Below are 24,455 nucleotides of genomic sequence, written 5' to 3'. Positions count from 1 at the left end.
ATAGAGAAAACCTACACATACAGACAGATACCTGCACACGAACTCCAACCATCACCCAGGACAAAAAAGAAGCACAATCAAAACACTGGTAGACTGGGCAAAACGCATCTGTGAAACCCACCCACCCCCTTTCTTGGAAGATGAATTAAATCACCTTGAATGGGCTGTAGAGGCGAATGGTTATTCCAGCTCAAACATCAGAAGGGCTGCCAGACCCAGAAAAAACCAGAGGAGCGAAGACAAGCAACCACCCAAAGGGAAGGTATTTTTACCATACATCAAAGGAGTCACAGACAGAATAGGGAAAGTGGTGAGGAAACACAACCTCCAAATGGTTTACAAACTGACCAAGAAAATACAGCAAATGCTACGCTCAGCAAAGGACAGGAGAGATCCTCTCACAGCCACAGGAGTTTACTGCATACCGTGCAGCTACAGACATGTCTACATAGGGACCACCAAATGCAGTGTTCAAACATGAGTCAAGGAACATGAGACACACTACAGACTAGGTCAGCCAGAAAAGTCAGCAGTAGCAGAACACATTATAAACCATATTGGGCACAAAATGTTGTTTGAAAACACTGAAATTCTGGCCCGTGCCAACAACTATCAGGTCAGAATGCACAGAGACCCTTAAAGTAAACAAAGTTTGGCTACCAGTCCAGCAAAATAGCAAAATCAGCACTCAGCAAATGCAAATGAGAAACCACCCAGGCTCAGGGGCTTTCCCAGTGATCACCAATTATCAGACACTAATCCTCTTTTGCATATCCTCCCACCCTGAGGCCCTGCCATCAACAACAGAACAATACACAGATTAATATGGGAATCACTCCTCCTTACCCAGGATCACACAGTATATACAGAATATATATATATCCACTCTCTTCCAAGTCAGCCACAGATGCTGGTGAAACATCAGGTATAAACTCTTCTAGAACATAGCCACATAGCCCCCCCCCCCAAAAAAAAACCACAAAAAACTTCAGGATTATTGTTGATCATAGATCATTGAGCATAGGCCAGCAGTGTGATGCTGCATCAAAGAAGGCTAATGGTACTATAGCCAACATTAGCAGAAGCATGGGTTTCAAGTCAAGGGAAGTAATAGTTGACTATATTCTGTGCTGCTTAGGCCTCATCTGGAATATTGTGCTCAGTTCTAGGTGCCTCATTTTAGATATGAGTTCAGAAAAGAGCAATAAGGATGATAAGAGGTATGGAGGGTTTTTGTAAAGGAAAATGAATAGGAGAACCATCTGCAGTGGTTAAATGCCTGGTGGCGCAGTGGTTAAATGCCTGTACTGCAGCCACTCACTCAAAACCATAAGGTTGCGAGTTCAAGACCAGCAAAAGGGCTCAAGCTCGACTCAGGCTTGCATCCTTCCGAGGGCGCTAAAATGAGTACCCAGACTGTTGGGGGCAAATTAGCTTACAGTTGTAAACCCCTTAGACACTGCTTAGGCGGTATGAAGCTTGTTTGCTTATTTGTTTGTCTGGTGTGAGGGACATGTACTGTTTTTTCTCAGCATGCTAGGGACTGATACCATATTTGTTCCCATTGGCTACAATTGGTTCTTTCATGGAAACTCACAAAGGACCACATTTCATGGACTGGCACCCCATCCATAGACCACTTTAATCTACACCACCTTGACATTATTGGAGAAAAGACAGAATATAAATGTAACACACTCCAATAACTACTATTTTCTAGTTGCTTTTTTCTTCAATGTGAAAACAGCTGGTTTTATTAACATACTTCCACAGATAACTCTTGCAAGTATACTTAATTCATATTTCATCTGGAACCTATTTCATATTTACTTCTTATGTTTCCTTGTGTAGAGCCTCTGTACTATTGGCAACAGACTGAAGATGATTTGACTGTCACTTTTCACCTATGTGAAAACTTCACCAAAGATGATATCCAAGTGCATTTTTCTCCTAATCGTCTTAGCGTGTCGCTGAAAGATCCACTTCACCCTGTATTAGAAGGCTCCCTTTTTTCACTGATTGACCATGAAAGCTCCACATGGCTCATAAAAGAAAATAGGTAATTAGTGCTGTTTAATTAATTAATTAATTAAATGGATTAATTTATAAATAATTCATTTATAATTCATTATTATCCATAATAATTAATAAAAAGGTAATTAATTAATTAATTTAAATTATATGCCATCTTTATCTCAGCACAGGATTGAAAGCAGCTCATAACCATTTAAAACAAGGTACAATGGGGGGGGGATACTATTACTGCAAAAGTTAAAAGAATTAAACCACAGTTCTGTTTAAAATGCACAAGTTAAAAGCAGTTTAAAAACATAGTAAATAGAAATACGTCCCCTATCTGTATCAGGTGCAACAAATTAAAAGCCAAATGCTTGCCAGTGGTAAGACAGCAGGGAGGCAACCAGTCAGACTTCCTGTGGAAGGGAGTTCCACAATATAGAAGCAGCCACTAAAAGGATTATATTCTGTTGTAACCAAACATACCTGTGATTGTGACGGAACTGAGAGAAAGCCCTCCTGGTACTACATAATTGATCTAGTTATTAAAGTTAAGCCTACATGGCCAGTAAAGCAAAGGTAGAATTGAATTCTAGACACACCAGTCAGCTGATAATTTCTGAACATCTGATCCTTTGCACTGAACAAGATTTTAGCAGTTTGAAATTATGCCTTTTTGTACCAGAGCTACAGAAGCCAGCAGCACTGTCTCCTTCCATGGCCACTTTTAAGACAACTACAATATCACTGCATATGCCTAGAATAAATTCTGAATTCTTTGTCCTCTCCTATGTGAACACCTTCCTAGCAAGCAAAGCTGCCTTTGAAAATCAGGAAAGTTTCAAAAGCACTGTGTTGCAAAATAATGGGAAAATGGGTTGGATCTAATGCTAATTGGAGAAGCTTTGTGCAAGTAAGTAATCTGCTTCTTATGATATTCTCTAGGTGGCCTTAAGAAGCCTCTCCTGGGTGCTAGGAAACCTGTACAGTGGTATGGGATCAGATTAGTGCCTGTTTTTTTTTTTTTTGGGGGGGGGGGGGTTGCCTAAAATTGCCCATGCTTCTTTTTTCCACAAGCAGAGGCTGATTTTGATGGATTTTCCCCATCCTCTAGTAGCATCCCATATTTCATTATGTGTAATTGTCACAGGTCTCCCATTTTGTGAAATAAGATTTACAGGGGCTTCCAGCAGAAAGAGGAGATGAAGATTTCCTTCCTGTCCTGCTAGCACAGGATCTGACCTTAAAAATCTTCCTCAAAAGAACAAAAACTGGTATCTTGGTTTAAGGCAGCTCCCTGAATTATCATAAATGATTTTAATTAATATAACAGTTGTCCTTCATCCTTATAAAATACTTTTACATTTTCACTTGCTCTTCATAGCTAATGTACTCCTGCATCTGACTATAATGAGCAACTTCTTCCCAACTTTTGACCTGCTGAACCAGGAGGTGTTCATTCTGACTGTTGTGCAGTTCTTCCCTCTCCAGCTACAGCTTTAGAAGGGAGCTTGGTTTACTTGGTTTGTTGCTAAAATTCTTCTGGTGCCCTGGCCATAATGGCCAATATGTACAGCGTGGCTATAGGGCGCATATAACTCCCTTGCTGAAAGAGCTTCACTGGCTGATCTGTTTCCAGGCACAGTTCAAAGTGGTGTTGTGACAGTAAAGAGGAAATTAGTCCTTTGGTAGTCTTCATGAATGACCCATGGCTAACCATCTTTTAATGCTGAAAGACACTTTTTTTCTTAAAGAAAAGCACAATTTTTCCACTACTAAGCAAGCAGGAGTATACTTCTTTTGATTTTTCTTTTCATGGAAAGCTGGCTCTTTTTCTCCCCAGAGTGATTTTTTGAAAGAGAAGTGGTCACACAAAGCCTAACTTAAAGCTGATTGTTTTGTTGCCTTAGAAAGAGGATGGAATTTGACCAGAGTTCCTATAAAGGCTAAAGCTCTTCCAGGGTATTTGTTCTTGGTTTGGAATTATTCATAAAATATGTCCCTACAGTAGGAATATAATTATCTTTTTTACTTTTATGCTGGTTGGTACAGCAGCCCCATTAGTGTATAAAATAAACAGTCACAATTATAAAAATTCAAACCGTAGCCGTCTAGGAACTCTATTAGCTTTTGTCCTTCTGGCTAAGATTAAGCATAGGCTATTTCCAAAATATTTAACATTGCAGCCAGCTGTTAACTTGAAACTCGATTTGTCTCTCAGTTCAGCAATTCCAGCAATTTGCATCCCTCAGGCCAATCAGGCATACATTTTTAGTAGCTTAAGGACAGAGGAAGCTGCCTAATACTGCATCAACTTATTGGTCTTTCTAGCCTGTCTGACTGTCAGCCATTCTGCAGAGTTTCAGTAGGATTCTTTCCTATTCCTGCCAGAGATCCATGCTATTCAGTGCCCTGTCTTTGAGATCCTGGACACAGATTAAAAAAAAAATCAGAGGAAGAAGCATAGGAATGTAGGAAGCTGCCTTTTAAATCAGACTATTGGCCTATCTTACCCAACACTTGCTCTCCAGGGCTCAGAAGGGATTCTTTCCAAGCCCTAAGTAGAAATGCCTGATAATATAGGTTGAGACTCCATTATCTAAAATGCTTGGAACCAGAAGTGGTTTTGATTTGTATTTGGGGTGTGGGTGGAGTTTGGAATATTTGTATATACATAAGGACATATTTTGGAGATGGGGCCCATATCTAAACATGAAATTAATTTATGTTTCACATGTACCTTATACACATAGCCTGAAAGAAATGTTATACACAATATTTATAATAATAATTATCTCGGTCACTGCTCAACCAGCTGTTTGGTTGCTGCTCACTTTGCACTCAGTCACCCTGGGAGAAGCAGCCAACCAGCCAGCCTTCTTTTTGCTGTAAGGCCAGCACAGGTGAGAAAGAGGCAGTGGTGAGCTGGGCATAGCTGAGGTAGATGCCACTGGCCAGCTGGTTGCTGAACAAACAGTAAACCTAATATCAAGAAATAAGCATTGGGGCAGGGACGTTGCCGGGGGGGGGGGGTTCTTGGGGTCCGGACTCCCCCTTCCATTAGAAAAATGAATGGTGTATGCTGCTGTGCCGCCACACCCAAGCCCCATTATAATGGTGGCACTTAGTCTGGACCCCCCCTTCCTAAAATCCTAGCTACGTCCCTGATTGGGGGTATTAGGGTTGTCACCCAAGAAGAAAGGGACCGGTAGCCCAAAAAAGCTTGGGGACCACTGGTCTAGAACCACTCAGGTAACCTATGGCTGAACAGATGGTGTGACTAAAATTATCCAGCTTCTGCATTCTGACTAACTATTGCTAGAATGTTGGCAGAATTTATCACAGTGAGATTGAATATATCACTTAGAGTATGCATTCTCTTAAAGTGTGATCATCTGAAACATGGAAAATGAATAATAGTTTATTGTACTGTAATTGTTTTGCTTACAAAAACACTTTATCTAAATTCACTTGCTGAAAGTAATAGTAGTATGTTAATGCTGTTCGTGTCACCAGTATATCTCCTTCAGCTGTCAGTGTTCCAGTATAATTTGGCTAGCTTTTGCTTTCAGTACAGCCAATTATGCCATTTGTGAGGATTAGCTTTGACAACAAACATGCTTTAACAGTATTTCCCAATATAACCATTCGAAAATAAACGTGTAGTAATGGTTTTTCATGTTTAGGAACTGAAGAAAGTGTCTGGTATTCAATGCCCAGATTTCTAAGTAGGGCTAGGGATGGCCACTGTATGACACACTGCAGACTTTGGGGATGCGAAAACTGTGGTCCTCCAGATGGGCCTTCTAATTCAGTATAAGTCAGTTTCATGAAATGGATACAGCATTGAAAGTTGTTATGGTTGAAAGCTTATACTAAATTAGGGTTCTTTTCACGTGAACTTTCAAAACAAATCACTTTATGTGGTTTTTTTCCTGTGGTTGCATGCATTTCATATTTTCCTCAGTCTATTTATCAGGTAAGGAAACATAGCCACATATGCAGTCACATTTGGACATTCTAATTCTACAGGCATATTAGCAACTGATTTCAACATAATTTCCAAGACTGTTGGGTACTGCCAAGACTGTTAGATAGTAGAGACCACTCTCTGCTTTGGACTTCCTTGCATTTTAACCGCTGGGTGAGATCATTTGGAGACATGGAGTGTGGTGTTATCAGTACGCTGATGACACCCAAATATGGTTCTCTATGGCCCAATCTAGACGGATCTATAGTGCACCCTCGTCACATGCTAGGGGTTGGCCGAGGGCGCACCACCCATACGTGCCTCACCCCTAGCATGTGACAGACGCGACGGACGCTTAGATCTTGCAGACTCGGGGCTGTGGCTTACTCTTCTCATGATATTTCCAAAGTATGACAGTTTCAGTTTAGTCATTTTGGCTTCTGGGCTTCATTTATTCTAGCATCCATTTCTTGTCTTTTTACTCATCCTCGGTATCTGTAGAATTGTTCAGCATCACATTTAAGATCAGTTGATTTTCTTCCTATCAGATTTCCTCAATAGCAATAGCAAGTACATTTCTATATTGCTTATCAGTAAACTAACATTCCTTGAACAGCTTACAATGTGTAAGCCAATTGCCCCCAACAAACTGGGTACTCATTTTACCAACATACAAAAGGATAGAAGGTTGAGTGGACCGTGGAGCCCTGCCTGGGATCGAATTCACAACCTTGTGACTGCAGTACTGGCATTTAACCACTGCATCACTAGGGCTCACTGGTGTCCTGCTTTCACAATCCAGCTTTCGCAGCCATATGTAGATATTGGAAAAATGATGGTGTTGGACAATCCTAACTTTAGTACTGTTTTTTCCTACCATTTTGATGCCTCCTTCTTCCAAGTTTAGTCCTGCTTAACAGGACTGTACAATGTACAGGTTAAATAGATAGGGCAGTGATGGTGAACCTTTTTTAGTTCGCGTGCCGGGGGCGGGGCTTCTACCCTCAGGATGGGGGCTGGGTGCCAGAGGTGGAGCTTCTGTCCCCCTTTTCGCTCCCCCCGGCATTTGCTGGCCTCTAAGGGTCCCTTTGGGACTCTCAGAGACCAGCAAATAGGCCTTGGAGGACAGCGCCCAGCAGCGGGAGCCGTTGGGCTCCATCCTCTGAGGTTTACCGGCCTCTGAGAGTCCCTTTGGGGCTGTCAGAAGCTGGCAAACAGACCTTGGAGAACTGCGCCCGTCCTCCAAGGTTTGCTGGCCTCTGAGAGTCCCTTTGGGGCTGTCACAGACCGGCAAACAGTCCTCGGAGGATGGCGCCCAGCAGCAGGAACCGTTGGGCTCCATCCTCCAAGGCTTGCTGGCCTCTGAGAGTCCCTTCGGGGGGACCCATCCCAGGCCCTTCCCTTCGGCCTCCTTTCCCTTCGGCTGAACGGGCTCCAAGGGGCCCGTTTGGCCGAAGGGAAGGAAAGCCGAACGGAAGGCCTTGGGCACCCATCCAAGGCCCTTTCCTTCGGATTCCTTACAGTCCCAGATCTCTCTCTTCGGAGGGAGGTCTGGGGTTGGAAGGGCCGCGACGGAGCCCAGGAACCCGGCAGCTGCCGTCCTGGGCTCTTTCATGGCCCTTCCAGCCCCCGATCTCTCTCTTCGGGGAGATCTGGGTTGGAAGGGCTGCGACGGAACCAGGACCCAGCACGCCGCCGTCCAGGGCTCTTTCACTTCCCTTCCAGCCCCAGACCTCTCTCCTCAGAGGGAGGTCTGGGGTTGGAAGGGCCGCGACGGAGCCCAGGTCCGGCACACGCCGCCATCTGGGCTGTTTCATGGCCCTTCCAGCCCCAGACCTCTCTCTTCGGAGGGGTCTGGGGCTGAAGGCCGCGACAGAGCCCAGGACCCGCACCCCGCCGTCCTGGGCTCTTTCACGGCCCTTCCAGCTCCAGACTCTCTTTCAGAGTGAGATCTGGGGCTGGAAGGGCTGCGATGTAGCCCAGGACCCGGCACGCCACCATCCTGGGCTCTTTCACGGCCCTTCCAGCCCCAGACCTCTCTCTTCAGAGGGAGGTCTGGGGCTGGAAGGGCCGCGATGTAGCCCAGGACCCGGCACGCCGCTATCCTCGTCTCTTTCATGGCCCTTCCAGCCCCAGACCTCTCTCTTCGGAGGGAAGTCTGGGGCTGGAAGGGCCGCGAGCGAGCCCAGGACGTGACACGCCGCCGGGAGAAGGCTGAGAGAAGGAGCCATACACGCATGCCTCTGGCTCCTTCCCTCCAGTGCCATTTTCTGCCTTCCCGCTGTCTCTGAGAGACAGCGGGAGGTCCGAAAATGGTGGGGAGAAGGAGGAATGGGTACGCACGTGCCTGTTTTTACTTTCCCCGGTCCCCGTGCCCAGCAAAATGGCCTGGAGTGCCACTTCCAGCACACGTGGCATAGGTTCGTCATCACGGAGATAGGGTGATAATATGCAGCCTTGCCTGACCCCCTTGCCAATTGGAAACCATTCCATTTCTCGGTATTCTGTCCTAATGGTAGCCTATTAGTACAGGACAAGGACAATCAAATATTGACAGTCAAGACATTAGGAGAATCAAATATTGTGGCACAACCATTTCTTTATGAGCAACATTAATCAAACATTTTCTAGGGTTGTGGGGCATAGAAAAGGTTGGGAATCACTATTCTGGAAGGATGTCCATTAAGTTATATTTTGGCATGATTGTTGATTTAGAGTTATTTTTATTTTTATTCTAATTTTTTAAATTGACATTTCATTGTCTTTGCCACAGTCTGCCCCTGGTCATGTATTTGCATCTCTCCTCACTAATAATGCCACCTCATTTCTTCTTAGATTTTAATTTTCTGAGTAAAACACTGTGTATACCTTCAAACAATGCCTTCATCGATTCTAACTTTAGTGCTCAGTTGTATAACTTCACTCTTTAGCATCTTGGCTAGTTCTTTCATAGCAGCCCTTCCCATTCCTATTCTTCTTATTTCTTGACTGCAATCACCATTCTGACCAGTGTTTAATCCTAGATATGGGAACTCTTTAACTATTCCTATTTTCTCATGTAATGATTTCCTTGTGCAGTGTTGTTTACATTGCAGTAATTTAGTGGTCTGGCTTGAAAACCTTTATCTGTTTTGTTCACAGAATGAATTCTCTTTCCAGAACAGAGCTTTCTTGTCTTTTCCTTCCCTCTAAAGTTGCTTATGCACAAACTTCCCATTACACCCCACCCCTTTTTCCAGAAGAGTGTGATTTGGGAAGATGCAGGAAGAGTGAAACAGGTGTAAATCAGAGGAAAAATATGTTTACACACACTCAGGTTTACAGATTTACTTTCTGCATATGGATCACAGGCTTTCATTTTTTTCTAAAGTAAAGCATTTTAATTTAACATATAGCTTCACAAAAGATTGCTGATTTGTATTCTATATTCCCAAGAGCCTCCCAGATCAGGTCACACATTGTATTGAAATCTCTCTATTGAAAATACATTATTTAAACAAAATAAAAACAAAAAGTACACACTGTGTAGATTGGGGTGAGGAAACTTGGGGTTTATTGGATTGTTTATTAGAACCCCAGGTCCACCAACCAGAGCCAGGTGAAAAAGGAAAACATTTAATGTGTGTGTATGTGTGTGTGTCACAAAACAGTTTTATTAGCTGCTGTTGTTAAAACACTTGGAAATCAGAAACTCACCAATTTACTGGAAACTGCCTAGGGGTCTATCAATGGATCCTGACATTTATTCCTGCCTAGCTCGCATAGATGCTATACTAAAAAAAATAACATTCTGATTGTGAAGATTAAAAGGAGAAAAGCTGTGCTCTTGGCATACCAGAGCACAGTCATCCCTCCATATTTGCGGATTTGATATTTACGGATTTGATTATTCACGGATTTCATTAATATGTTCTCTTTAGGACTCTCTAGGTTCTCCAGTGCAACTCTGTAGTCAACTTTAACTAAAGGTTGCACTGAAAGACCATTTGTAGCTACTCCAGTGCCATTCTGTGGTCAGTGTATGTTGGACATTGACCACAGTGTTGCACTGGAGGACCTAGAGATTCCTAGAGAGGTGTCCTCTCAGGTAAAAACAGTGTTTTTGTTATTTGCAGTTTTTCCATATTCACAGGGGTCTTCTTCCCCTAACTCTAGCGAATATGGAGGGACAACTGTAAAGCTATTGAATCAGTGGGACTTTGGTGAGTCAGCACTAAAGTAAATTACATTGATTCAATGAGTCTAGTTTAGTTGGAACTAACAGTTTGCTATTACAGTGGTGCCTCGGGTTACGAAATTAATTCGTTCCGCGGCTAATTTCGTAACCCGAAAAACCTTCGTAACCTGAATTGCCATAGGCGCTAATGGGAAAAAAAGCCGCGGCTCCGCCGCGGCTCCATTTAAACAGCGCCAGGGTTTTTTCGTAACCCGAAAAAACCTTCGTAACCCGAAACAATAAATCCCTATGGGATTTATTCGTATCCCGAAAAATTCGTAACCTGGGTAATTCGTATCCCGAGGTACCACTGTATACCGATAGTAAACATTTTCACCTTCCCAAAGGGATTCATGTTTTATTACAAGATATTTTTACCACTAAATCTGAAATTCAGATCTGAATTCCAGTTATTGGATGCAAACAGCGAAGGCAGGCTCTTGATTGTATGCTTACTAGATGCATCTGGCTTTACACTATACCAAACAGCATGCTTGACTTGATGGCTTTCTTTCTCTTCTTATTTTCAGTCATTAAATCTAGAGTGCAGCTGCAAAAACTAAGGGACTAGAGATGGTTTGAATAATGGGGAGTCAGAAGGAGGAGTAATGCTGGGTCTAATTTGGCAGCTGAGATGAAGATGGGTAACTAAGTGGGAAGGTGCAGATTAGAGGACCTATCTTCCTTGTTTTTAGATTTCTGTTCATGTTACCTGTTAGAAGTTTTCATCTTGTTTTCATAACTGATTTGGAATTGTTCTAGATTACCAGCATAGTACCAATCATGCTGCAGCTGTGTTTTGCCCATTCATAGTAATTTTTGTTATCATAGCTTTCGGTTTCTCCTTTTGCAGTCCCATGAAAAGTGGGATGTTTGAAAGTTTCTCTTTTCTTCACTGCCAGTATGAGAGTTAACAGATGAAAAGCTAGATGCATTTAAAGTCCTGTGATTATTTTTTATAATGGATGTGGGGAAGGGAGCATAAGAAACTTATCTAAATGATGAATTTACATGTAAAACAGAGTGGCTCTGTAATGATCAGGTTGTCATGAAGTGCCAAGTAAAGTATTTTTCTTTGCCATTAAACAAGTCCCCATCTGATGGTTCCATTGGATCAATGTGTCCTTAAGATTTGGAGTACAGTGAGAGAGGCTTTCTTCCTCAGTGGAAAAAATATGTTTATTAACTGTTCCTAGCCTCTGTTTGAATGCAATCAAGTGGTACTTTTTCCCTCTTTAAATATTAAAACCTGCTCATGGTGTTTGAGATCTGAAACTCCACAGATCTCTTAGGGCTTTGTGGACTGCTGTAAAATCAATCACATTTAGAAGGATCCTTGACACTGTTGGGGCAGAGGTCGGAATACCTCTTGTCTGAAGTGACACACAGTCTGTGCAAGTCAGTATAGACAAGGGTTAGCTAGATAAAGAGAGGTTTGTATTTAAAACAGAACAGCTTCCTCTGTTCTTGCTGTTTAATAGTGGTATGAAGGTGGTTAAACAATATTTCCAGTTAGGAAAAGCCTCAGCTGAATGTTATATATCTGTATAATCTTATGAACGAGGGGAAAAATTGCCTGAAGGGGATTGGAGGAAGCATATACAGGTTGGGTCTTGCTTATCTGAAATCTGAAATATTCCAAAATCACCCAAATGGATAGGTGAGATAGTGACACCTTTGCTTTCTTATGGTGTAGCCAAACTTTGTTTAGAGCACAAAATTATTAAAAACTTTGTGTATAAAATTACCTTCAGGCTATGGTGTATAAGGAGTATATGAAACATAAATGAATTTAATGTTAGACTTGGGACCCATCCCCAAGACTACTCATTATATGTATGCAAATATTCCAAAATCCAAAACACTTCTAGTACTAACCATTTTGGACAAGTGAAACTCAGCCCGTATCTTTCTTTTTACATGAAACATGCATGTGTCCCTGCTGGCATATTAGAAATACTATTCCTTGGATTTTTTAATATCTTCCTCGGGAGAAAATACTGCTTAAAGTTATGCTTACAATTTGAATGTTATGAAAGTGTTTATATTTTTAAATAAAAGCCTGCTAACTGATCCTATCAATCTAAATATTTTAAGTTGCCCAAAATGTCTTGGTGAGATTAATCGTCTTGATTGACTAAACACTGCAGACCTCAGTAAAAGACCCATGTTTCTGATCTTCCAACTTGTCCATCTTTTATCTCTTCCCAGTTTGGAGATTTCATTGATTAAAATGGAAGAGGGATGCTTATGGCCAGAACTGATCATTGGTGACTCACAAGGGGAATTGATCATAGACCCAACCCAGAGTGCTGCAATAGCTGAGCATCTGATGCATCTTACCTCTGATGAAATGGTAAAATGATAATAAAATAAGACTTTTGATTTTTAAGAGAGAACTGCAGACATGCAAGATAACAGTTCAGTCTTTTGCATGTTTATTACATAAGCATAGTCTGCAGAAATAGCCTATTATGTCACTGTGCATCTTGTTTCCTAGTAATTGTTGAATCTAACATGACTCAGAAATGGATGTGTTATTGATCTTACCTATTGGTATGCATCTTGTAAACATGAATCTGTTCTATGGGATATATCTATCCTACTTTTATAAATCAAGCAAAACAGGGTAGAATTTGATGACCACAAAGAGTGGCTGAAAGCAACTCCTCTGTCCATGATGTATGGTAATGGAAAGATGTAATTGTATCACTGCACTGCTCCTTCCACTTTTTCTTGGTGTATTATGTGGAGTGCAGGTGGGGAATGGGCACACATATTTCTATAACTATGCATCATAGACTAGGATGGGGAAGGCTTACTGTCTTCAGTAGCCTCCATGTGTTTCTCATCATATCTAATTCTGCCCACAGAAGATAATTCACTTTTGCTTAGTCTGAGCTGGTGAGGAGATGAGTGTCTTGATTACAGTGCTAAATTACAAGAAGTTTGTGCTGATTACTTTCTTCTAAGAGTTATAGGGACAGCAGTTGAAGCTGTAGTGACTGAGCACAACACGGCTCTGCAGTAGTTTTGATGTTGTTTCCTTCATCAGTGATTGCTTTATTGCTTGAAAGGCAATTTAGGTTTTGTGTTTCCAGGGCTTCAAGCGATGCTGATAGTGCTGTGAGAGCCTCTCTCATGGCACCTCTGAAAGGCCAGCAAATCTATTGTGGCATTTAGCTGTTGTGGCCCAGACGTCTCTTTCACTGCTTCAGGAGATGAAAAGATAACTTAGCTCCAACATTTAACAGATGGAGATAGGAGCATTTTCTTTTAAGAAAATTCAACCTTTATGCAGAAAAAAATTCAATAGCTATGTCATGCTTCCCTTCTCTCTTCTTCATTCTGGAAGAGATAAACTAAAAAGACCTAGGTATGAAATTAATGGTACAAAAGCTTTTTCTTAGTGTTAGTTAGTTTAGAAATTGAAGTAGCCGTATGAATATGTTGCCACAAAACCAACAACAATAACTCTATCAGTACCTGAAAGTCTAACCAAGTTTATTTGGCATAAGCTTTTATAGATGCAACCTAGTTCATCAGAAAGGTTTTCCAGATTAAAAGCAACCAAGAGTTTTAGTAAATGTATTATGATTTTCTTTATACCCTGCCTATCCCCCAGAACGTGAGTCAAATGGCTTATAAATTAAAATAAATACCATATAGGCCCAAAGCACACTGCTTTAACTGCCCTGGCTCAGTGCTAAGGAATCCTGGGAATTGTAGTTTATTGTGGCACCAGAGCTCACTGACAGAGGAAGCTAAATGTCTCACAAAACTACAATAACCAGAATTTCCTAGCATTGAGCTAGGGCAGTTAAAGCAGTCTCAAACTGGATTATTTCTGCAGTGAGTTTTGGACCATAGTTAAAGATTTCAGCATTAAAATAGAATTAAATCACAGTCAGTCCTCTTTATCTATGGATACTTTATCCACAGATTCAACTATCTACAGGTTGAACTCTATCTGTCTGTGTGTCTGTCTGTCTACACACAAAGAGCAAATCTTGATTTTGACATTTTATATAAGAGTAGGGTTGCCATAAGTCAGGACCTCCAAACCGGGACAAATGTAGGACAACATTTTCAAATGTAGGACACAGTTTTAATAAATGGAGGACACGCAAAAAAAATTGATGATTTTTTAAATGTTAATATAAATGCATGTTTCTTAGGCATGATCAAAATGGAGGACATTTTGAAATTTGACAGAAGAGGACATGTCCTGGAAAAGGAGGAGGATGTCTGGTCACCTTGTCTCTGGTCCAAAATACACTGCATAAATAAAACATAGCTGGACTGAAATGCCCAGAGTTCCTCACCAAAGCTGCATCCACACTGAGGAAATAATCCAGTTCGAGAGTGACTTAACTGTCCTGGGTTAGTGCTGGGAAGTGCTAGGAATTGTAGTACACTGTGGCCCCAGAGCTATCTCTGACAGGGAGTCACATAACCCTCCAAACGTAGTTGAACTGCAGTGCCCAGAATGCCTCACCAGTTGCATCCACACTGAGGAAATGGTCCAGTTTGAGACTGCTCAGTGCTGGGGAATCCTGGGAATTGTAGTCTATTGTGGCCTCAGAGCCATCTATGACAGAGAAGTCTCAATGTCTCCCAAACACTAGCATTCCCAGGATTCCCTACCATTGAGTTAAAGCAGTCTCAAAGTGGGTTATTACTCCTGCAGTGTGTGAGAGAGATAGAAAGGCTAGGGACTGGATTCATTCATTAACTCACAAAAGGAGGATATCTGTGTCCAAAACACACTGCTTTGACTGCCAGGGCTCAGTGCTATGGAATCCTGGGAATTGTAGTTTATTGTGGCACCAGAGCTCTCTGACAGAGAAGGCCAAATGCCTCACAGACACCAGAATTCCAGAGCATTGAGCCCTGGCAGTCATAGTTAGAAAAAATACACAGGGGCACCACCTCCTCTTCCTCCTCCTCCTCTTCCTCCTCCTCATCATCATCCTCGCCTCAGTGCTGAAGGAAATGGCCCTCTACCCTCTGCTGCCTTGCTGGGACCGGTCCACGTGGTGGGGACCAAACAGAGGAGGAGCTCTTCTTCCTGAGTCTGGCAACCTCCTGTTGCCAACAAGCCTCGAAGATAATTCCCCAAACGTTTGGCCAAAACTTACCAAATCCCCCGTATCTCATCAAATATTCAGTCAAAATCCCTGAAAAGTCCCTGTAATGTTAATATGGCAATAAAACGTAGCCTTAATTGAATAAAAATAATTGGAACTTATTTCAACTCTCAAAATTACCATTAAAACCAACCACCAAAATCACACCAAAGGCTCTGAAAAGTACCCATTTTGGTGTGAAAATCACCAGATTGGCAACAGGCCAGGAGTCAAGGAGGAAACCGTGCAGGGATGCCCCCTAGTGGTGAAAAACCGGGATTGTCCTGCCGGCAGGAGGGTTATGGCAACCCTATATAAGGGGCACCATTTTACTATGCTTTTGTATTTAAAGGGGCTTGAACATCCATGCATTTTGGTATCCAAGGATCCTCCTGGAACCAAATGCCAGTGGATACCAGGAGCCCACTATATCAACAATATTACAAGGAATTCATTATATCTATGAAATCTGTTACTGACCTTAAATATCTTTACACTGTTAAAAATAATTATTGAACCATAGCAATGTAGTGATGCCAAAAATGGCTGATCATGTAAATTAAAAGTAAAGGACAGAATTGTTTCTTGCTGTGTGTGTGTGTGTGTGTGAGCCAAAGCCATGCCTCCCCCCTTGTGTCTTGTCCAGTATAGTAAAGAAAGAAGGAAAATATTATATTGTCTTTCCTGAGCTTGTCTTCTAAATTCTTCCTTCGGCTTTAACTTTAGTCTTTCAGTCTGAGATAATCTCCTTTGGCCAAGTATCTTTTCCTTTTACAAGAAATTGTTTTCCATTTTGGAGCAGTTGAGAGTAATTCAGAAAGCTACACTCTTTTAGTAAATATCAGGTGCTGGGTAAGTGCATTCTCTTTCCCCCCTAGCACTTTTGTATAAAACAATGTAGGTGAAAATTCTTGTCTTACTTATAATAGGTCAGCCAACATTGAGGGTAATGAAGTTGATTTAACCCAGTGCTGAGCCAGTTTGCAAAGTTTGGGGCCAAATTTTACACTCTGCCCTTCCATTTTGTGCCACTGAAATTTGGCAGCGTGACATTGGAAATCAATTTCCAGTTTGCTGGAAGCTTATTTATTTTTGCCAAAATGAGGTGCTCAGAGTAGATGCCTTGTCTTAGAGTATAATCATACTATCCTTGAAAAAAAGAAACCTTTTCCCTCAACATCTTGTTCAAATGAGGAAAAAAAGCATGGCTTCTTTTACTAACGTGGTGGTATGCCATCAGATTTGGAAGTGACCAAATTTCATGAAAATGGCCAGGGAACTGTATGTGGATCTCATATCATCCACCCCTGATTTAAATCTTTAAGTTTCCTGGAGCCCTAGGTACTCAGAGAAGTTTGCACAATAAAGACAGAGGAATAATTCAGTAAAATGAAAATCAGAAAATGAGCTGCATGTGTAATGCAGACACTTCCACTGGTGCAGTTGTACACAGGGTGACAGAGTTCATGACTGTACTCTCAGACATGGCTGTGAAGGTTATATTTGATGACTGGCATCCACCCACACAATCTTTTTCAACCCAGGTACAATGGATCTGTCATAGTTGCCTGCTTTAAAATTACCGAGACAAGTATAAAATGATATTGTAACTGCCTATTACTATATAACCTTTGAATATTCAGATAAGGTAAGCATGGTAAGTGGTAAACAATCCAAACAGTGCTGATTTTTATTCACATTCCTATTCTGTTCATAAGCAAAATTAGAATATTATCCTTTTTAATGTCAGTGTGAAGAGTCTTACTGAAGCGTTTAAATGTCAGCTACACTTAATGCAAATCATTATACACATACAGAGTGAAAAATGTAACCATTCATTTAACAGCTGATTGATATGTTCATGTGCTGTTGTTAATAAATTGCTCATTGCTCTAGCACAGTATTATATCTCTTCCCAAACTGCTATATCATGGTGAAGGGTCTGGAAACCATGCCCTATGAGGAAAGACTCAGGGAACTGGGGATGTTTAGCCTGGAGAAGAGAAGGTTAAGAGGTGATATGATAGCCCTGTTTAAATACTTGAAGGGATGTCATATTGAGGAGGGAGCCAGCTTGTTTTCTGCTGCTCCAGAGACTAGGACCAAGAGCAATGGATGCAAGCTACAGGAAAAGAGATTCCACCTCAACATTAGGAGGAACTTCCTGACAGTAAGGGCTGTTTGACAGTGGAACACTTTTCCTCAAAGTGTATTGGAGTTTCCTTCCTTAGAGGTCTTTAAACAGAGGCTGGATGGCCATCTGTCAGGGATGCTTTGATTGTGATTTCCTGCATGGCAGAGGGTTGGACTGGATGGCCCTTGTGGTCTCTTCCAACTCTATGATTCTATGATTCTTCTGTAAACCTGTGGCTGTGTCCTCCCTGTTCTACACATGGTAGGTTGAATTTGAGTTAATATTTTGGACATTGCAGATAATTTTATGAATTATATTCCAAAAACATCTGGAGGACCATGGATTGTCCATTCATAATGTATACCATTATGTAAACTTGGGTTTCATACCATTTAATTGTCCCAACTTCTGCCAAAGAATCTATTGGATTGTAGTTTGAGATGCAGGATATTCTACATTAGAAATCCGTTATTCATGATGAACAGGAACGCCTTGAAGAGAAAAAAGGACTATTTAGCTACTTTACCTTTTTTTCCAGGTATGACATCAAAACATTAATGCAGCACTAGCAGTGAAAGCAAGTGATAAGTTTGATAATTGCAGTTAATTAGCTGGGGCAAACTGCAGAATGTGTTTTGGATCTTAACAAGCAGTTGTCCACATCACTTTTCTATCTAACATCCTTTTTTTAAATCTCCAGTTTTGATTTTTTATTTGAGTACTCTGTTTTGACAACATAACATTCGAAGGTGGCTGGTTGTATTGCAACAGAACACCTTTGTTGCTTGCAAGCGGGCAAAATGCAGCTCTGCAGGTGCTGCTGAATTTCAGCTTCTAGCATCCTCACCATTGGCTTTGCTGACTAGGAGTTGCAGTTCAGCAACATCTGGAGGGCAGCATTTCCCCTACTCTAGCACCTTGGTAGTACAGTGGACCCTTGTTATACGCTGGGGTTTGGTTCCAAGATCACTCGTGTATAACAAAATCCGTGTATGCTCAAGTACCATTAAATAGATTGACATAGCAAAATGGTGTCCCTTATAAAAAATAGAAAATCAAGGTGAATTTATACTTTTTTTTGAACATTTTCAAATCGTGGATGCTTGAATCTGTGTATAAAAAGTCCGTGTATAAGAAGGGCTGATTGTATAATCTGTGGGCAGGCATGGGCCACGGTAAGATGCTGCATCACCTCTGCTTTTATAACCTTGTTTTTCAGTCTTCTGCACTTTTATGTGCCAAAATCCCAGTCTGCTTTGCACTAACTGCTTGCTTACTGTTTTGTCTTGAGAATCTAAACTGTCTAGTCTTAATGGAGGTGGGTATGCCTTTGTATCCTGCAGCAGCATTGTGGTTTGAGTCCTAGAAAATTGGTCCCTAGAAACTGTAGATATAGCCTACTGTTGTAAATCTTGAATTCAGAATTTCACAGGGAGCAATATTTTCTCTGTGCTCCCATTCTGTATAATAGAAAACATGTGTTTGGAGTTTGTTCTCCAGCTGTGAGTTTTCCTTCAAACTTGGAAGTATCTAAAAACTGGTTGAAATTTGCAGAGCTAAGATGACATAATTGCCTTCCCAAAATCATGACTGAAAGCCAGGAGTGGGTAACATAACCATGTGTTACTAAAGTACATTTCCCATTCAGGCCCCACCCCACCTTTCCTCTGCTGCAGCTCCCCAATATCATATTCATTTCCTGGCCAAGAGATATGGTGTGGGAGAGAAAAGTGCCAGCTATTTTCCTATAGCTGAACACACAGCAATTGACATCATCACCAAGGACCTCCAGAACAATCCAAGGCAGTCTCAGCTCATTGTCTACTCCCAGGGTCAGGGGTTTCCCAGCAGACAATGAGCACTAATCAAGCAGACACTAATCCTCTTTTGCAGACCCTCCCACCCTGAGGCCTGCCATTAGCAACAGAGCAATACACATGCAAAGCACTGCTGCCTTCCCAGGTTCACACAATATATATATATATATATATATATATATATGCCCAACTCCTTTCCAGGCAAACATTCTCTGAAGATGCCAGCCACAGATGCTGGCGAAACGTCACGAATAAACTCTTCTAGAACAGTGAGGGTGAACCTTTTAGAGGCCGAGTGCCCAAACTGCAACCCAAAAGCCACTTATTTATTGCAAATTGCCATGTCCCTCTGGCTTTCTAGTAACAAACTCTGGCAAAATCTGTGCTGGGGTGATGGCACACGTGCCCGCAGAGAGGGCTCTGAGTGTCACCTCTTGCACGCGTGCCATAGTTTCACCATCACTGTTCTAGAACATGGCCACATAGCTCGAAAAACCCACAAAAAACAAAAGAAGCAATTGTCTTTCGATCTTCAGCCTGAAATGACATACCCTTAGGAAGGGTTGCTGTGTATTTTCTTTGCTCATTTTGAATCAATCCTCTTTCAAAAGTGATTATAAAAGAACTTGTTTGACCTACATTTGAAATATTTAATTAAGATCATACCATATAATAATAAGTGTATATGTTATCATAATGGCTTTACTGTGTAGTTCTTCTGTTTTTCAGCAGTGTTACCTTCATGCAGGTTCGGAGTGCCTCAAAATCTAAAGAGCATAAATTTCTCATTTCAGAATCCAGACCCTAACAAAGAAAATCCTCCATGTAATGCCCAGGAGCTGGAAGAATGTGACATTTTCCTTGAGGACAGCACAAGTTTGTGTAGATTTGATGGTAATACATTGAATGTCACTCATGTGGTAAGTATAAAATAACATTCTTAAACTTTTTAATAACTTTGGTCTCTCTTGTGCCACTAATATATTGTATCCACTTGGCAGTCCATGGCCAGGGAATGAATGCAGTGAAATACAGCACTGCTCCTCTGGACATACCTTTGACTAGAGTGGGCTGGGCAAAGGTTCTACCTGTTAAGACTGGATTACTTTCCAGTTCACATCTTAAAAGTGAAATTATATAAGAATCATGCCACTCCCCCGGCCGCATAGGAGTCCCTTTTTATATGCAGAGAGAGCCATGGACTGATTTTCTGATGCCTCTCTGTTTGTGCAGAAAGGGCTTGGCCCATCTATACAGAGAAAATCATGAACTGAACGCTCCAAGCCTTTTTGTGCAGCAAATTTGGCTTTTTTCTCCATTAAAGGTCAAATATAATATATATCTAGCATGTATTTAGAAGAGATGCTCCCTCAAGTGTGAAAGAACAGTTTATCGTAATGTGTTTATCATCACCTATATATCTTGTATTATCATGCATTTGTAATTGATCATTGGAGGATGAACATAGGCTTAATTTGGAAATGAATGCTGAGGCAAGAGGGAATATCAATTGATCAGAGGAAGTATACATTCTCTTTAATGGTCAAATTTGACATAAAGGCGCTCCGTAGTAATTGATGAGTGTATATATAAATTATAATACGACATCACAAATTCGAAGACAAGGGGAAGATTAAAAGCAATTTCCCTTTAACAAAAAGAGAATAAGATGCGATAGTAATAAATAAAGCCAGGGTAACATAGACTGCACAGAAGAATGGCAAAAAGAATAGATATTACAGTGAGATGGGAGAGTATTTATAATTATGGACATTGAGGAATAATATCAATGTTGTTCGCTGTACAGTGCTCCCTCGGGTTACGAAATTAATTCGTTCCGCCGTGGCGTTCGTAACCCGATGCATTTCGCAAGCCGAAAAGGGCTTTCCGTTAGCGCTGGCAAGCTGCGCGTTTGAATTTCGCGCCGAAAAAAAAATCGTAACCCGAAAAAACCTTCGTATCCCGGAAAAGTTTTTTCCAATGGAACTTTTTCGTATCCCGGAAATTTCGTAACGCGATCAATTCGTATCCCGGGGTACCACTGTATATGAAGATGAGATTGGAAATTACATAGGAGCACTTATTGAAGGAGGTGAAGTAAGAAACACCGAAGAACCGACTGGAAGATATAGTAGTTTAAAGTAGAATAAGAATATTATTAGTGTATCAGTTTTTCTTTTTGTTATTATTTGAAAGATTGTATATATGTAATAATGTTGTATTACTAATATTATTTTTAATAAATTAAAAAAAATATCTTGTTTCACCTGCAGAGAAAGGTGTAAAGCAATTGTTCTCTCTGCATTGAGGACCAGTTCTTAGCAAAAATAAAAAATAAGACTACCATTTTCTAGCATTAGAAGTGGAAATGCTTCTTTTATTTTAGTTGATTGATCAGAAGTAAGAATGGAGATTCTACACCCAGTGATAGAGATTTTCTCTAATTGGTGGGCCCTATGGACCAAAGATTACCATGAACAGTGGTTTTCTTATAGGCTGGGCTAGAAAATATGGTTTTGCTGTAACTCTAGCCCTTTCTGGAGGGACAAGATTAGGTGGTACTGGGGTATTGTTCTATCTCATATCCAGAGATCTTTGGAATTTTGCAGGTTTCATTTTATCCCCCATGCCTTTAGCGTCTACATAAAATCACTGGCAAAGCCATATGAATGACATTCTGTTCAACCTCTTATCCCCATCTAGAAGTTCAAATGAAAACATTGGAGACAATTTGGGAAGGAATAAAAACAAATAATATGAAACTTAATCTATATAAGTGGTGGTATTGCGGGTTAACAGCTCATCTGGGAGGATTCTTGCCACCAAATTTTGATAGGATTATGCTCTTCACAGAAGATCATGTTCCCAGCTTGAAGATCCTCATGGATTCTGCTGTTTCATTAGAGTTGCAGAGGGCATTGGTGAGCAGAAGTGTATTTTATCAATTTGCATGGATTACCAGCCTGTAACTGGAGAATGTGTACCTTCCTTGCCACAGATTCCAGACGCCCCACAACCCTAGGACGTCACCAGGACATCACAGCTGTGCGGCGCCGTATACATGGCATGCACAGCTGTGACATCACTGCTGCGCGCCTTCCAGATGGGCGCGCATGGCAGCTATGTGCTCGTGCCGCCGCAGGCAGTTTGCGGCAGCGCTAAAAGGAGCCGCTTTTTAGCTGTCCTTTTGTTTTCACGTAGCTGCACTGCGCAATTTGGTTGCTGCGGTGCTGTTATGCAGAAAAGAGAGGTGGCCACTGGCCGCCTCTTTCTAGCGGTCTGTACCCCGCCTATGTAAAAGAAAAAGAAATAGGGCCATGTAGTCCATGAACAAAATCAGTCACCATGATTGAGGAATACCTTTATTGGACCATTAAAATATCCTTAAAAAGGCAATTTTCAAAGTCTTTCTGGGTTATCTGTGACTCTGAGAATGGGAGAAACAACAAGAGTCCCAAAATCCTAATGTTGAAGCTGTAGGGTTTATTGTTAGACTAAAATTCAAAGATAGAGTTTAGAAATTTGAAGAATAGCTTAAAGTGTGCTGGTTTCAGGATTCACCTGAGCACAGAAATTAGGTCTTTCAAGTTGTGGCCTCATATTTTATGGAACTCCCTCTCTAGACAGAATATGGTTCTTTATCTATTGGATCTTATGAACAATACACTCTTTAAAGGGATTTCTGTTTCACAGTGTTTTAAATAACCACATTAATGTGCTGTGCTTAAACAGATGATATTTTAGTGTCTTTCTTAATGTCATATTTTTAGCTGCATTTGTTGATACAAGTAATGTTGATACTATTTTGAACTGCTACTGTGGCAGTATTTTTGTGGTGTCTTATTGTTATGGTTTTGTGCTACATTGTGATTAATTTTATGGTTTTAGTTTGTCATGAGCTACCTTTGAACTGTTGCCCTAAAAGGCAGCATGGAAAAGTTGAAATTGATAGCATATAAATAGACTGTATGGCTCTGTAAATGAAATGCTATGTGTGTCGAGCTCCTACAGGCTTTTGGCTCTGGACAAAGAGAAATGGCACGATACTACTACTTCAAACACTCCTTGTCATATTTTTGAGCTCATTGTCAAACAGTAGGGAGAAAGCAGGTGTTCCCTTCATTGGTCAGCATGTATTGATTGGCAATTCCTGGAGTTGGTGAGATGGTTTTTGATTTTTATGGACTGTTACCTTTTTGGAGCTGTTCGTCTAAGGTTTGGCCCATAGAGGATTGTACTTTCCCATTAATATTTTATCTGCCTACAGCAGTCCCAAGACATGAACATAATCAGCCAAGCCATCTGTTTTTAATTCAGTTTAGCTACACTTCAGGACACTTCACTCCTTTTTTTCCTTGATTGAAAGTGGCTCATGTTCAGCCCGGGCTAGCATTGCACCTTAACACCCTCCTAATTTAGAGGCATGCTGCATTTCCACAATTAATCAAAGCCCCTTGTGCTCTATTATGTCCATAGTTTTCTAAATAAAATACACCTGCTATCCAAAAGTAGACTTCTTCTTTTCCACATCAACACCATTTTTACAAGACTTTAGTCAATGTCTTTTTTCTCTTTTTGTTTTGTTAAGTAGTTGTATGTGAGAATAACCCCTCTTCTTGTTTGCATCTAAGCCAAAAAGGTTGTTGCAATCATTACTGGGGGGGAAACCTTATGTAGAAAGATCATTAACTGCAACAGAAACAGAGAGGCGCTGACATGGATAACAACCAGTGCATTTTCATAAGAGAAGTGAGCTCATCTTTTAGCACAAGATCAAATAATTGCCACTTAGCAACCAAGGAAGACAAGCTCAATGCAAATAGTTTTGTTCCTAATACCTGTTTGCTAATTTTTGAGAGAACACAAATAGGCTCCTTCCAAGCAAGTTGCTTAAAGTGTCTGATTCTAATGGCATTTGCTTCTCTTAAATTGTGTAGGCAAAACATGGGTTCATAGAATGCAACCTTATCTTTTCCCAGGTAAGCACTGTTAAGTTCAGTGAGATGTACCATCAATCAGTCGATCAGTCAATCTTTATTAATGATCAGTAGACCTGTCAAGGCATACAGTAACTTAGAACACATAAATGGAAAGGTTGTGTAATATATAAATCAATATAAAATAAAGAGATTAGGTTAAAATACATTAAAATACCATAGGTTAAGAATAAAAT

The 24,455-nt window shown here is 41.0% G+C and overlaps 1 protein-coding gene across 2 annotated transcripts in view; it reads left to right on the top strand.

The window, feature by feature from the left end:
- Positions 1-24,455, top strand: part of NUDCD1 (NudC domain containing 1) — a 68,296-nt gene that overhangs the window by 31,552 nt on the left and 12,289 nt on the right. For both annotated transcript variants that reach the window (XM_042464629.1, XM_042464628.1), the window contains 3 exons: positions 1,852-2,059; positions 12,414-12,558; positions 20,077-20,202. In XM_042464629.1, the coding sequence (XP_042320563.1) occupies positions 1,852-2,059; positions 12,414-12,558; positions 20,077-20,202 (479 nt within the window). The remainder of the gene's footprint in view (positions 1-1,851; positions 2,060-12,413; positions 12,559-20,076; positions 20,203-24,455) is intronic.

This window comes from Sceloporus undulatus, chromosome 4 (assembly GCF_019175285.1).
Source record: "Sceloporus undulatus isolate JIND9_A2432 ecotype Alabama chromosome 4, SceUnd_v1.1, whole genome shotgun sequence".
In the NCBI taxonomy this organism is placed as follows: domain Eukaryota; kingdom Metazoa; phylum Chordata; class Lepidosauria; order Squamata; family Phrynosomatidae; genus Sceloporus; species Sceloporus undulatus.
The sequence above is the reverse complement of the archived record's forward strand: the minus strand, read 5'-3'. Positions and strand labels throughout refer to the sequence as shown.